The 13,440-nt window shown below is 53.5% G+C and overlaps 4 protein-coding genes across 4 annotated transcripts; 2 read left to right on the forward strand and 2 right to left on the reverse strand.

Annotated features, from left to right (window-relative positions):
* Window positions 1-760: 760 nt before the first annotated feature.
* On the forward strand, window positions 761-3,599 carry Z520_03525 (uncharacterized protein; the record flags this gene model as incomplete). Its single annotated transcript, XM_016774035.1, has 2 exons — window positions 761-1,333; window positions 1,395-3,599. The coding sequence occupies 2 exons, from the start codon at window positions 761-763 to the stop codon at window positions 3,597-3,599; spliced, it is 2,778 nt and encodes a 925-aa protein (XP_016634981.1).
* A 550-nt stretch (window positions 3,600-4,149) lies between these two features.
* Window positions 4,150-5,926, forward strand: Z520_03526 (uncharacterized protein; the record flags this gene model as incomplete). Its single annotated transcript, XM_016774036.1, has 2 exons — window positions 4,150-4,398; window positions 4,457-5,926. The coding sequence occupies 2 exons, from the start codon at window positions 4,150-4,152 to the stop codon at window positions 5,924-5,926; spliced, it is 1,719 nt and encodes a 572-aa protein (XP_016634982.1).
* Window positions 5,927-6,078: 152 nt separating this feature from the next.
* On the reverse strand, window positions 6,079-8,050 carry Z520_03527 (uncharacterized protein; the record flags this gene model as incomplete). Its single annotated transcript, XM_016774037.1, has 5 exons — window positions 6,079-6,218; window positions 6,387-7,512; window positions 7,589-7,671; window positions 7,746-7,927; window positions 7,998-8,050. 5 exons carry the CDS (start codon window positions 8,048-8,050, stop codon window positions 6,079-6,081), a joined length of 1,584 nt encoding a protein of 527 aa, XP_016634983.1.
* A 461-nt stretch (window positions 8,051-8,511) lies between these two features.
* On the reverse strand, window positions 8,512-12,962 carry Z520_03528 (uncharacterized protein; the record flags this gene model as incomplete). Its single annotated transcript, XM_016774038.1, has 3 exons — window positions 8,512-9,498; window positions 9,547-12,534; window positions 12,582-12,962. The coding sequence occupies 3 exons, from the start codon at window positions 12,960-12,962 to the stop codon at window positions 8,512-8,514; spliced, it is 4,356 nt and encodes a 1,451-aa protein (XP_016634984.1).
* Between the last annotated feature and the right edge of the window lie 478 nt (window positions 12,963-13,440).

Below are 13,440 nucleotides of genomic sequence, written 5' to 3' on the forward strand. Positions count from 1 at the left end.
GGGAGGTGCCCTACAGAGTCTAATAACTGGATTTCCCTGTCAGCCAGAGGAGCTGAGCAAGGCAGGGTCCCGCGTTCTGGCAAAGTACCCTCTCCAGAGTCCGGCCCTTCCTTCTGCATGGCGGCCGGTTGGCGTAATGCCACGTTGGCTGACCAAGACCACACCATGCGATCGGGGCTCTGCATGAAATGGTCTGACGCTGACAGGTTCCGAGACGCAGACACGAGGTACCCAGTACTATATAGATGGAGCCTTGAACGTCGGCCCTGCCGAAATTCACCGCCGTGGGAGGCTAGAGGAATACGTGGGAATCTCCAAGTGTGTCGCCTCAGATGGAGATCATGCGGTTTGCTTATTTTCTTCTTCCCATGGCCGGTTCAAGGTGGACATCTTCCGATGCATTTCCGGCATCCGGTTGCCCCTTTATCATATGTTAGAGAGCGGATGATGACCGTGGTCTTTGAATGATGTTGTGGCCGAGACCTCAGGGACTCAAAGTACCGAGTACCTAGTACCTGTGAAACGAGATATTACCACCCTTCGACAGGACTCACGTTGTTTTGTCGAGGCCCGTCCTCCTATGACGTATTGTACGGTTATCGGTTAAGTTTCCTGACCTGAATTTTTTCGAAACCGTAGAGTCTGAAGTTGCGATTCCCATGCGCAGTCCTCATCGGAAGTCGCTGTAGTTGAGGATAGTATTTGTTCTTTCCTCCTGTCTCTCGTTCTCTCTTCGTCGTCTTCATTGGCTTTCTTTCTCATGTTCACCTGCAATGCCTGTCTCCGTCGGGCAATTTTCTCGCAGGGGAGCGGCGCCGGTTCCTCACTCTTCCCGTCTCCTTTGTATGGACACTCGTTCGAGCACGCGATCAATCCCACGGTCGCCTTCGCTCGCAATCATGCGACTCTAGAATCCATCCAGAAGGGCCATCATCGCCGAAGGCTTGTCAAGGACCTGACCACGACACTGCCCCCGCACAAATCCCGCCAGGTCACGGCCAAGCCATCCAAGGCTCGTGCAAAACTCTCAGCTAAAGATGCTAAAGCAAGGGAACGCAACTGGCTCCAGCGTCTCGAACCCTCCGGCAGGGAAGCATATCTGAAACAGTCTATGGAGAAAGAAGCCAGATTCTTGACAGATCCCCTGAAATTGGCTCAGGGCGTTGTCGAAAAACTCCGCGACCACAATCTGCAGGAAGCCTTGGGATTAGTCCGTGCCAGTGAAAGGGCTCATGACGGCAAGGGCGTGGACAATGTCGTCAGTTGGAACCACATTATAGATTGGTTGATGGGTCAGAAGTCTCCTGGTGAGGCGTGGAAGGTCTACAACGAGGTAAGATTTCGGCTCCCCCACCACATCGCTACTCCTGACTCACTCGTTTCGTTTCCCGCAGATGAAGAAAAGAGGTCATAAACCAGACTCCCACACTTATACCATTATGCTGAGAGGCTATCGTGACAATATCAAACAACCGAATGCTGTCAAGCACGCATTGGCCGTTTACGACTCCATCTTCGCTGCCAACTCGGCTGTCACTCCGAATACCATACATACGAATGCCATTATCAGTGTTTGCGCACGCGCGTACGATGTTGATTCTATATGGAGAATTGCTGGGAGACTTCCCGAACGTGGACCCGGCGCCCCGGACCACGTTACGTTCACCGTCATACTGCAGGCCCTGAATAGCGAAGCACAAAAAAGAGCTATAGAGCTAGGAGGTAGAGAGGGGCCTGGTTTTGACCCACAACCGATTTTTGAACAGGTGATTGGTGACGCGCGGAAGTTGTGGCTCGATATTACTGCGCGATGGAGGAAAGGGCACATCCAGCCAGACGAAGCTCTGGTCTGCGCCATGGGAAGGTTGTTGATGCTTTCCAGCAACCACGATACTCATCTGGATGTTCTCAACCTGGTCCAACAAACCATGAACATAGCCCCAATGCTCGAGGCTTCAGATGCCGATCCAGCAGATGGGACAGAGGCGTCGGAGAAGGGATCGGAATCCACAGCTGAGCAGGATGCGCCATCCTTCCCCTACGTCCCAAAGATTAGAGCGAGCCACCCCGCTTTGTCCTCAAGGCAGCTCAGCCTGGCGATCTTACCCGTGTATGCCACACCTGGTAACAATACGCTATCAATGCTCATGGAGACAACCACCGCGCTTCGGAAGCTGAAGCTGGGCAAATATTACTGGGAATTGCTCACATCCACATCCGCAGATGGCCCTTTTAAGGTCGTCCCAGATCATCAGAACATTATGGCTTACCTCCGTCTGCTTCGGGTTTCCCGTGCGAGTACAGCGACGCTGGACCTTCTTCGTGCTCCGCGGCCCAAAGATGTACGAGACAAACTCATGGTTCGAGGGACATTCGTCATAGCCATGAGCACCTGTCTGCGAGACAAGAAGAATCCGAGAGTCTTCGAGACTGCCAGTCGAATTATGGATTTGATGCAAGAGAGCACACAAGATATCAATGGGACCGAAACAGACCCTCAAGGCCAGAAGCTCAGGTTCTCTCCCAAAGTTCTCCGGATGTATTTGGAAGTTGCTATGGCGACCACCAAAGGAATTGGCGCCGGCCCGCTCGAGAAGACCAGCAATGGAGACTTGGATTTCGAGAGAGATCCCAGTAAGAACCACACGTTGCGAGCATTGCGGCGACTGGGCCCAGACGTGGTCAACGTCAGGCAACTAATCAAAGCCCATTTAATTGAGCTTGAACAACAAGCTGCTTTGGGAGGACGTACGATCAGAGTCAAGAAGCTGCTTGAGAAGCGCCAGATCACGCCGTACAGCGTCACCGAAAACATTGGCGAACTGGTCGAGTTGTTGCGGACCATGATTAGTGCGATTGACAAGATTATTCTGGTCAATGAGAGGTTGGAGGATGACGGAATGGGGCCTTTGGATAAGGCGATTCTGAGTGAGTGCTGGTTGCAGAAACGCAAGTTGTCGGCCTTTGTGTCCAGGGTCGCGAATGCGAATGTGGACCCCAAAGGTTCTGGAGAGCGGAAGGTGCCGCGGGTGGACGAAAGGGGTCGTCCGCTGGCGGGCAGACATGAACAGACGCACGAGGAAGACGCAAATGTCGGGGCAGGAGATGCTGAAACGCCAGGCGAGGAGATCACGGACGAAGATTTTGATGCTGGCACGCCTCTTGCCAGTCCGCGCATAACAATCATGAACGACATTAGGAGAGCCCAGGCCAAACAAGCCAAGAACAAGGAAGAAAGAGGCCTCTCGCGACGGCAGAAACTGGAATTGATCAAGGAAGAGAAAATCCGTGCGCAGTTCCCCAGCAGCGTCTTGAGAGACCAGCGGCAGAGCAGCAGCGAGCGGACGCGGGAATGGAGGAAGAAGGAGAGCGCATCGACGGCGGGAAGCCCTGAGGAACCGATTCTTCCAAAGCGGCTACCCGTCTGGAAGCAGAGGCAAGCGGAGATCAAGGAGGTGAGAGCAAAGAAGAGAGAGGCCGAGGCGAAGGAAGCCCAGGAGAGGACGAAACCGTACAAGGGATGGGGAGGGGGGTTTCAGGATATGTTGAAACAAGAAGGGAAAGCTGAAAGGGCGGGGATTGTGGAATTGGGTCCTTAAAACAATGTTGTACTTATAACTGCCGCTCTCATGTACGATACAAAGCTCAGGGAGAGCGTCATGGCGGCAAGGCGTGGAAGGTGTAAATTACTATCTACTTGGTACGGTTGGGAAAGGCGCCCTGCTGAGAATCGAGGGATCCCAAGGAGATTAGGCGCGGAATATTATACAAATCTCGCTCTCTCTCTCCCCTTCTCTATCTATCTACCTACCTAGGTACCTAGATATCAAATACAGGATTGTACTCGTCCCTTGGAAGAAGACGGGTTATCGTCTCTGAAACTAGAGCACACAACAAGAAAAACAAAGGGCGGGAAGGGCTCTACCAGGCGTCGTTTTTCAAGGGACATCTATCTAGGTAGGTAAGTAGATAGGTAGGTAGGTAGATAGGTCAAATGGGGCCCCGGAAATTGAATTCCGAAAGATCTTCATTACGAAAACAGCAAAAAGACAAAAGTACCAAGTACTTCGTCGACACACATAAAAACACCACATTGCTCACCATTTACTCTGTTCGACGTTTCTATCCGAGCCTCTCTGAACGCTCGCCATGCGTCATGGAGGCTCCCGTCATATCCGATTCGACCGACTGAGGGCTCGTCCATCCTTGTCTCTCCTCTGCCAACGCTCTTCTAGCCTGCGTCCAGAGTGTTTATCTCTCCGCAATAGCGACTGCAAAGCTACCTCACCCGTTCGGTTCTTTAGCAATGACTCGACAAACACCGATCAGAGCCCGCCCTCGGTGCCTGCACGGAAGTGGTCGACTCCCCTCGCGAAGACAATAGCGCAGGCGATTGAGGTAAAGGCTTCATGCCAGACATCTTGGTCATCGCTAACCCATGATCGTACCAACTTAGGTGACGGGACCCATTTCGATCGCCTCCTACATGCGCCAATGCCTCACAAATCCTGATGGAGGGTACTACACTACAAGTCGCCCCCCCGCGGAAGATGGAGACCAGTTCGGCGTAGCCGGCGACTTCATCACCTCCCCCGAGATATCGCAAGTCTTTGGCGAACTGGTCGGAATATGGTTCATGACGGAATGGATGGCACAGGGCCGCCCGACCCAAGGTGTGCAGTTCATTGAGATGGGGCCTGGTCGAGGGACACTGATGAGCGACATTCTTCGGACTATTGGACAGTTCAAGACCTTCGCGAGGGCCATATCGGCTGTATGGCTGGTGGAAGCAGGAGAGGGACTGCGGAGGAAACAAAAGGACCTGCTTTGTGGCGCAGAGGCTCAAATGAGGGAGGTTGCCGATGAGACGGGCAAGAATGTCTGGTGGGAAGCTACAAGCACTCAGGGAATCCCCGTCAGGTGGGTAGAGGACATCGCACTGCTGCCGGCTCAAAATCATGACGAAGGAGATGCGATGCCCTTCATCATCGCGCATGAGTTCTTCGATGCTCTCCCTATCCACGCCTTCGAGTCCGTCGCCCCCAAGCCCGAAGAGGCACAGCAGGAGGATGCCAGGACCCAGCTTCTCACTGAAAGTGGCCAACCGGTCGCGAAACCAACCACGGCTAGCAAACTCCCACAATGGCGAGAACTCCTCGTCGCGCCTACGACGCCGAAACTTACGACGCTTCTCGCCTCCGAAACCGAGGAATCATCGAGCCACAAAGAGCCTGAACCGGACTTCCAACTCACCCTGGCCAAGGCGAGCACTCCTTCGTCACTCGTCATCCCCGAACGACCTCGCTATCGAACCCTGAAAGCTCAAGTGTCGTCGCGTGTCGAGGTATCACCAGAAAGTGCCCGATATATCCAAGACTTTGCTCGCCGCATTGGCGGAAACACAGTGCCTTCCGCCATTTCGAAGGGGAAGCCTAAGCAGGCCCTGGCAGAAGTGCCGACCAAAAAACCCGCCGGAGCAGCACTAGTGATCGACTACGGGCCCCTGGACACGGTGCCGGTCAACTCGTTGCGGGCGATCCGCAAACACAAAATCATCTCCCCGTTCGTCTACGCCGGCGACGCGGACATCAGTGCGGACGTGGACTTTGGAGCTCTCGCAGATGCAGCCCTGGAAGCTAGTCCGGGCGTGGAAGTCCATGGGCCGGTCGAGCAGGGGGCTTGGTTGTCGCAGTTGGGGATCAGGGAGAGGGCAGAAAGGCTCCTGAGGGAATTGGGCAAGAACGCCGGCGTGGGCGCAGGCGAGGAAGCCGAGAAGAGAAGGCGAGAAACTGAAATGGGATGGAGGAGACTCGTCGAAGGCGGACCCAAGGGCATGGGCAAGGCGTACAAAGTCATGACGATCCTGCCGGAGAACGGCGGGAGGAGAAGACCTGTTGGCTTTGGAGGGGAGGTGGTCGCTGGGTGAATTCGACCACCATCATCTCTGTTCCCGTGCGGTACGGGAAGTGAGAACTTTGTACTCTATAGACTAATAGAATGTACCATCAAAATTTATGCCATCAGGACTGCCACCAACACAAGACCAAGAAGCGTCCAAGGACTGCGTCCTCAACTTACTCAAGAGGCCGTCTGTTCCTCGTCAGGGTGTGCGTCAAAATCCCAAAAGCGGACTTCCATCTCGGCGGACCGGACGAAGATGGCGATCAGCTCTTCGATTCGCGAGGGCGATTGTTTGACGATGTTTGCCTCGATGAGTTCTGGCGCCACACACGAGAGACCGTGGGAGTTAGCGTGCTGACAAAATACACACACACACACACACACACAGAGAGAGAGAGAGAGAGAGAGAGAGAGAGAGAGAGGGGGGGGGAGATGGAGGAGAAGAAAAACACTTAAGAGCACACCAGGGGTGGGGGGGAACTAACCTCTCCCAACCCTCACAGCCTCCTGATAATCCTCGGCGACATAGTTCTCGACCCACCTCCAATACCGATTCCCCTGGTCACCGTGGACGCTCTCTTTCTCCCCGAACAAGCGCTGGGCGGTGACGCCGTAGCCGATCAGACAGGGGGCGAGGGACATTTGCAGTGCCAACCAGTCCTGACTGGCGCCGACGTCGAGGCAGTAGCGGCTGTAGGCCACGCAGGCGGGGGACTCCTTTGACTTCTCGATGGAGGCGCGCGAGATGCCGAACTCGGCGCAGTACGACAGGTGCAGCTCCATCTCGCGCTGGATGTGCAGGATGATCTGGGCGCTGGCGGCGATGGAGGATATGGTGGTGGATTTGTAGGCGGCGAGGGCGTGCGTGCGCGCGAAGTGCGTGAGGTACAGGTAGTCCTGGACCAGGTAGTTCTTGAACAGGTTGGGCGGGAGGGTGCCGCGCGCCATGGCCGTGGCGAAGGGGTGGTGCGTGAACGATTCCCAGACGCGAGTTACCGAGGGGTGCGTCAGGAGGTATGTGTCGATGAAGTGGCCCGGGGAAAACGGTAGGATTTGCAGGCTGTGGAAGTGGTTGATGGGGCCCGACCCGTTGCCTATCGACCAGTCAGCCGTCTTTATACCGGTGTTGACATAGTGCACCGCGAGTCTTGTGGCGGTGGCTAGGGACAAGGGCTGTTGTGATTTGGACTTTTGCAGCGCCATGTTGGCCGCGATGGCGCTGGCCAGCGAGCACCCCGTCCCGTGCGTGTTTTTGGAATTCAAGTACTGCGATTCAATAACCGTGAACTCGTTGCCGTTGCCTTCGTACAGCACGTCGACCGTGAGGGCCTTGTCCTCGTCGCGCGTGGCTTTGACGTAGTCCTTGGTCAGGGGCATGTGGCCGCCCTTGACGAGCACGGCCTGCGGACCCAAGTTGTGGACCAACCTGGCCAAAGTCTTCAAGTCACCCAGTCCCGAGGGGGACTTGTAGTGGACATCGGCGTCGCGCAGGAGCAATGCGGCTTCGGGGATGTTGGGCGTCACCAGCGTCGACATCGGCAGCAGCTTTTCGCGCAGGTTTTTCACCGCGTCACCTGGAAGGAGCTGTGCGCCGCTGGTAGAGACCATGACCTGTTGGGAAAATCATGTGAGATCCGGAAACTCTTGGGGTAAATCGGTAGTAGTCATGAGCAGATAAAGATCATACAGGATCGAGAATAATGGTCGAGACCTCGTGGCGTTGAAGTGCTTCGGTAACCACCTGAACGGTCTCCGCCGAGGCGAGCATGCCTTTTCCGGCCCATCAAAGTCTCAGCGACCGACTCGTTCTGCATAGCAGGCGTAGCATTTTGACAGGCCCTTACCGATCTTGACAGCATCACACTCAATGTCGCTCAAACAAGCATCGAGCTGCTTGCCAACAAACGCCGGCGGCGTGATGTGGATGTCCACGACACCCAGCGTATTCTGAGCCGTCAGGGCTGTCGTGGCTGTCATTCCATAGCAGCCATGAGCCGCAAGCACCTTCTGGTCTGCTTCGAGCCCGCTGGGATGGGAGAGACTTTGAGTCAGAGCCAAAGGTTGCAGAGATGGGCGTGGATTCTGGAAACACTCACGCTCCACCAGAGCTGTCAGAGCCTGCAATTACCAGAACTCGGGGAGTGGTCATCTTGCACGAGAGGCTTCTATCATCGGGCAAGGATTGGAGTAATTTGGGTAGGAAACAAAGAGTTCTCCCAGGCTAAGGAAGATCCGACAGATGAACTCGGTCTAGCAGGCAGATGAAGTTGTGACTCGAGTATCATTGATATTGTCGTTTGTCTGAAGCCAATCAGAGAACAACGAAGGAGGCTACATCTCCACCGTGGCTGAGGTCATACAATAGTACTAAGTAGGTAGTCACATACTCGGTACCTCGTACATTGTGCAAATGGCATCTGGTAGAGCCAGATTACATGGTGCATACTCAGCACATGGGGCCCACTGGCCATATAGTCACTGCTATACCTCGATCCAACGCCCTCTTGTGCTTCTGCTTACTCAAACCACACGTTGCGTGTCAGCAGTTACGATGGATTGTCGTGTCTCATCTATTCAACGAATGACTTACTACAAACCCGTATCCCAACATCACTTCAGTGCGAAGCTGAACAACGTGTCCATCTCCACCCACTGTCGCCCACATTTCTTCAAATACCCATCCACGACAGCCTTGATCGCCTCAAATGCCTCTTTGTTCGTCTCCGCAAGCACCATGATCCGATCCTTCTTCTCCGCGTATTCCTTCTCGGATCGCGCCTTGTTTTTGGCCTTCTCCACATCAAACAAGGCCGCAAAATATAACATCTGGTTGTACAGCTTCTTCTCCGAATATTCATACGACATCCGTCCGAGACAGCCTTCAGCGCGTCCACTGGGTCCCAGACACCGATGCCCATAGACTGACATCTGTCGGGTCCGGTTGCCGCAGGATGGATCGTCACACACCAGCCAGCCTTCGTAGTAGGCACACGTCTGCGCTCGAATTTGTGACTCTAGTTGCATGACAATCCTCATTCGTGGAATGACCTTCCTGCACTCGGCATTGCCGCACAAGATACCCTCGGGTGTGCATGAATCGGTTGAATCGCAAATTCCTTCGAATATCGTCGCCTGCTTGCACTCTCTACACCTCAAACTGAGCCTCGCTGCATCCTGGAAGCGGACGCTGTCAGGGATTTGCGATTCGAGAGGGAAAATCTCGGTGCTTCGTTGAGCCGTCCCGTTCGAAGTGTTGATCTGATATTTGCGAACGTCTAGACCCAAGCATTCGGCCAATCTGACCGAATCTGTTCCCGGAATGGGTGCGCACAGCCTTTCAATCGGCGGGAAGATCTGCTTGTGGAGATAGTATTCGACGTCGGGGATCAGACCAGAATCTGGTTTCTGAACGTCCTGGGGCGTGTAAGATCGCTTCGGCGCTGGTAGACCCTTTGTCTGTTCGTCTCCCATGGTTACAATGTAAGACATGACATCGTTGACTCGCACAGTCTTGCCTCGACTGATCTCGCGAAGAGCAACCTGCACCTGAGGCATCGAATCTGCGTTGGGGTATTCTGTTGGATTCTTGCCAAGTTTCTGGCCGCATTAGCAGTGTCTCTCAAAGGGGCTCCAGCGAAATCTTACCGTGTAGATGACATATTTTTGCACGGGAACGGCGTTCTCCCTCATTTTGCTGGACAGCTCCCGGAGATATTCGTGAATCTTCTCGAGGACAACCTCTGAATCTTCCCCGGAAAGGATTTCATTCAGAAGCTTCTGAGACGCCTCTTTGGACAAGGCGCAGTATTCTCTTCTCTTCATGTCAAGGCCTTTGACTTCAAGTTTCTCAACGTACTTGCCATCTATCTCGGCCATGTTGATGGCAGCATACTTCTTCTTGGCATGCAGCAGCAAGCGTCGGAAAATGTTGTCGATATCAATCTCCAATAGTTTGTATCTCTCGTTGACCGAGCGCTTGAATTCTACTCCAACACTCAAGGCCTGCGCAATATTGTCTGCATTGGTATTGATCATAACGGAATCGGTGTCGCCATAGATGACCTGGAGTTGATTGCTTTCTGCGAGCTCCTTGGTGCTTCTCAGAATCTCTCTACCTTTGAAGGTGGTGAGCATGGCTAGCGGTCGTGCGTAGAATCGGGATTGTGTATAACCAAGGCACCCGTACATGGAGTTGGCTGTAAGCTTCAAGGCCATCTGTTTGGTGTCCCAGAGCGCCTGTTGCTCGGCAGAGGCTCGTTTGTCTTTCATCAGCTTCTTGACTTCTCGACGACGCGTGACAAGGTTGGCGATGAGCTTTGGTAAGATGCCTTGTGGTTGATCGACCGGGATCTCTGGTACCTTCTCTTCGTTCTCATTCTCGGCGGTAGCTGATCGATCTACAGTGGTGAAACAGATGTTGTACTCTTGAATGATGCTGGGGTACAGACTGTTGAAGTCCATCACAAGGATGAACTTATCGTACAGACCCTTCTCGGGCTCAAAGACAAGGCCACCTTTGTACTTGTCCTTCTTTTTGGTGTCAGCTCCATCGTCTTCGTCCTCATTTTCCTGCGCTTGTTTTGCACGACCTTTGCCATATTCCTTATCGGGACAGATGTATTTGTTGCGGTAGAACTCGTGGAGCAGAATGTACTCGTTCCGTTCAGCTCGTGTACCGCTTAGAGTACGAGCCCACGAGTTCCCAGCAAGTTCCGTGAGAACTTTGGTCAATGGCAGCATTTGCAGTTTCAGAGCAAGGGCCGCGATGAAAAAAGTGTCAGCGTGACAATGAGTGACGTAGTTGAGCAAGCCATCGCGAGTGGTTGCCCACGTCTTGAGGGCTGCTTCATTGTCTAGCTCACGGCGACGATTGTCTGGTCCGAGATAGAGATCGCACATCTCTGTCAAGCTCCATTGTTGACATTTGGTCATTAATGACTTGCCCATGTCGTTTGCCAGATCGCACATGAGACGCCCTGCCAGTAGCTGTCTCTCGGCGAAGAATGTGGCGCCTCTCCCAAAGGACTTTGGCCATTCTCCTCGTTTCAATCTACCGATCCGGTGCCACCCTGGAGTTTTCTTCTCTTTCAAGCGGCTGAGGAGAATGCTGTAATCGACTTCTTGCAGTTGGTGGCCCATCAGAACATCCGGGTCAACCCTTTCGAAAAGTGCGAGGAACTTGCTAAGAAGAAACTGTTCCGTCTTCTCAAGCATGAACGTGTCGTTCTGCTTTTTGGTTTCAGCTTCAAAGCCGACCGGATAAGCAGATCCGGATGGTCGCATCACTGTGAATGTACGAGAGGGCATTTCTTCCGGAGGGGTAGTGTCAGTCAGGGAGACGTTCTCGTAGACTCGAGCACTCGCAATCAAGATTTCCTGCTTATTCTCTTTGATATTGAGTTGAGTCCGGAACGCCAGAGACATCAATGTAAGGCGTGGAGCTTCGAGGGTCTCGGAGTTGCTCAGGACGGTAATGTTGGCCGGTTTGGTGACAGCACATTCCAGCTTGCACCACGAAGCATTATTGACCGCGCTGAAGTCGGCATCTTCAATGTTCAACCAGCATGGGCCCATGATGTTCTTCCATAGCACGAACTGTTCGAATAAGGCCGTGTTCGTGCCAAATACACGGGAAAATGTCTCTCCTTGTAGGTCCATTGGTAGCGGGTTCTTGTCGTAGGGGTAGAGAAGCTTGAGGTATTCGGCTTCCTTCGGGACATCAGGGAGCTCAAATGCGTACTTCCTTGTACATGGCTTGACCTTTCTGGTGGAAACCTTCATTTTGGACATCAACGAATCGACTTCGCCATACACATCGTCCATCTCGACCTCTTCGCTAGTTTCTCGGCCATTGACAACCTTGTACTTTCTCGGAAGGAAGAACAGCTTGCGGAGGACATTGTCGACCTTGACAAATGCGCTACGGTACTGTCCGCTAGTCTTGTCCTTGACCTTCCCAAAGAGACAAAGACTGCCATTGACCTCGGTATAGTCGAGCCAGAACATACGCAGACTGCCATCCTCTTCAACAGCATCTTGAGGCTTCATCTTGCCGAAGGTGCGAGCTTCCGAAGATGGACTACTCTGGATATTCAGCTTGCTAGTGATCTTGTTCCATGACGAAGCGTCGACTTCATTGACTGGGGCCAATGGCGGGGATGAGCTCTGAGGCGTTGGAAGCTGTGGAGACTTGATCTTTGGCGGCGGTCTGCTGCCAGTCATGTTGATACTCGTTGACTGAGCAGCTTCATGGCCAAAAACTTGAGCAACATCCATGACATCTTCATCCTCGTCCTCCTCTTTGATCTGCACCTTTGTCCTGCGCTCTACAGCTTTGACGACTGGAGAGGAAGGAAGCGGGTCACTCATGATATTGTCGTCATCAAAGGTTGGCATATGGTCGTCCTCTTCTTGTACAGGCTGCGGGGGAGGAGTGTCGACCAGCTCGGTAGGCGGGGCTTGGTACTTCTGTCGAGGTTGTTCGCGGGAAGGTGGAGGGGAGAGCACCCTGACTTTGCGTCGATTTTCAGACTTGACTGGCTTCGCTGGATACGTGCGAGTAGATAGGATATTGGCGTCGACTTCTCCAAGAAGATCGGCCATGAAAGCTTCGTCTTCGGCAGTGGTTTGGATCTAGTATAATCAGAATCAACCAGAAAGATCTGAGGCAGCGTCTGTACCTTAGGCTTGGGAGCTGCTGCGACGGGGCCGTTGTTGAAGTAGTTGAGAATCTTGTGGTTGGTGCGATCTTCCTTCTCGCGATCTTCGTCGCGTTTGCGCTTTGCAGCTTTCCCCTTCAGTGGAAGCTCCTCAGCATCGTCACTACTGTAGTATTGCCGTTCATTTTGCCATTCTTCTCGACCGTCGTCTGCATAACCTTCCCCGTTGTCGTCAACGACGAAGTCGTCCTTGTCGAGGCGACTTCGCACGACTTTCTTGTAACCATCTTCATCGACCTCGTCGTAAATAGCGCCTTGGTCTTCGATCTGGTAGGAATCGAGTCTTGACTTGCCGGAAGCTCGTTGAGCTCGCAGCTGAGCAAGTGCTGAACGATGCGACATTGTGCAGGCTCCGACAGCTGCAACAATGGCGGAATAAAGATTGAGAAGCAGCTACGAGGTAGCTGAGTATGCAGAGAAAAGACAGTGGTGGCTTGAACGGGAGCGGGCTAATTGAAGCAACCCTCGCGTCCCATCACGTCGCGCCCGACGCGTTGTGCGCGGGGCGGCGGGTCCGCGAAATACCAGCTCGCCAGGTACGTAGCTCCACCTGAAAGTTCGCGTCGTCACTTAACGGATATATATTGTTCCGCTGCACATTAGTACTCGTCTCGTCGTCTATATCAGAATGACCTCCCCCTTTACTCCCTCCAGCCATGCCAGCCAACAAGCAGCGATGTTCCCTAGTATGCTGGGTTGGGCTGCTCAATACTTCGTACGTCCAGTACAATGAAGCAAGCATTGCAATGACGTGTACGGAAGCAGACAAGCACATCTCTGAATGGTTTCCTGTCTAATTCTGTGAGCTGAGAAGTCGTGT

The sequence above is a fragment of the Fonsecaea multimorphosa genome (assembly GCF_000836435.1).
Source record: "Fonsecaea multimorphosa CBS 102226 unplaced genomic scaffold supercont1.5, whole genome shotgun sequence".
In the NCBI taxonomy this organism is placed as follows: Eukaryota; Fungi; Ascomycota; class Eurotiomycetes; order Chaetothyriales; family Herpotrichiellaceae; genus Fonsecaea; species Fonsecaea multimorphosa.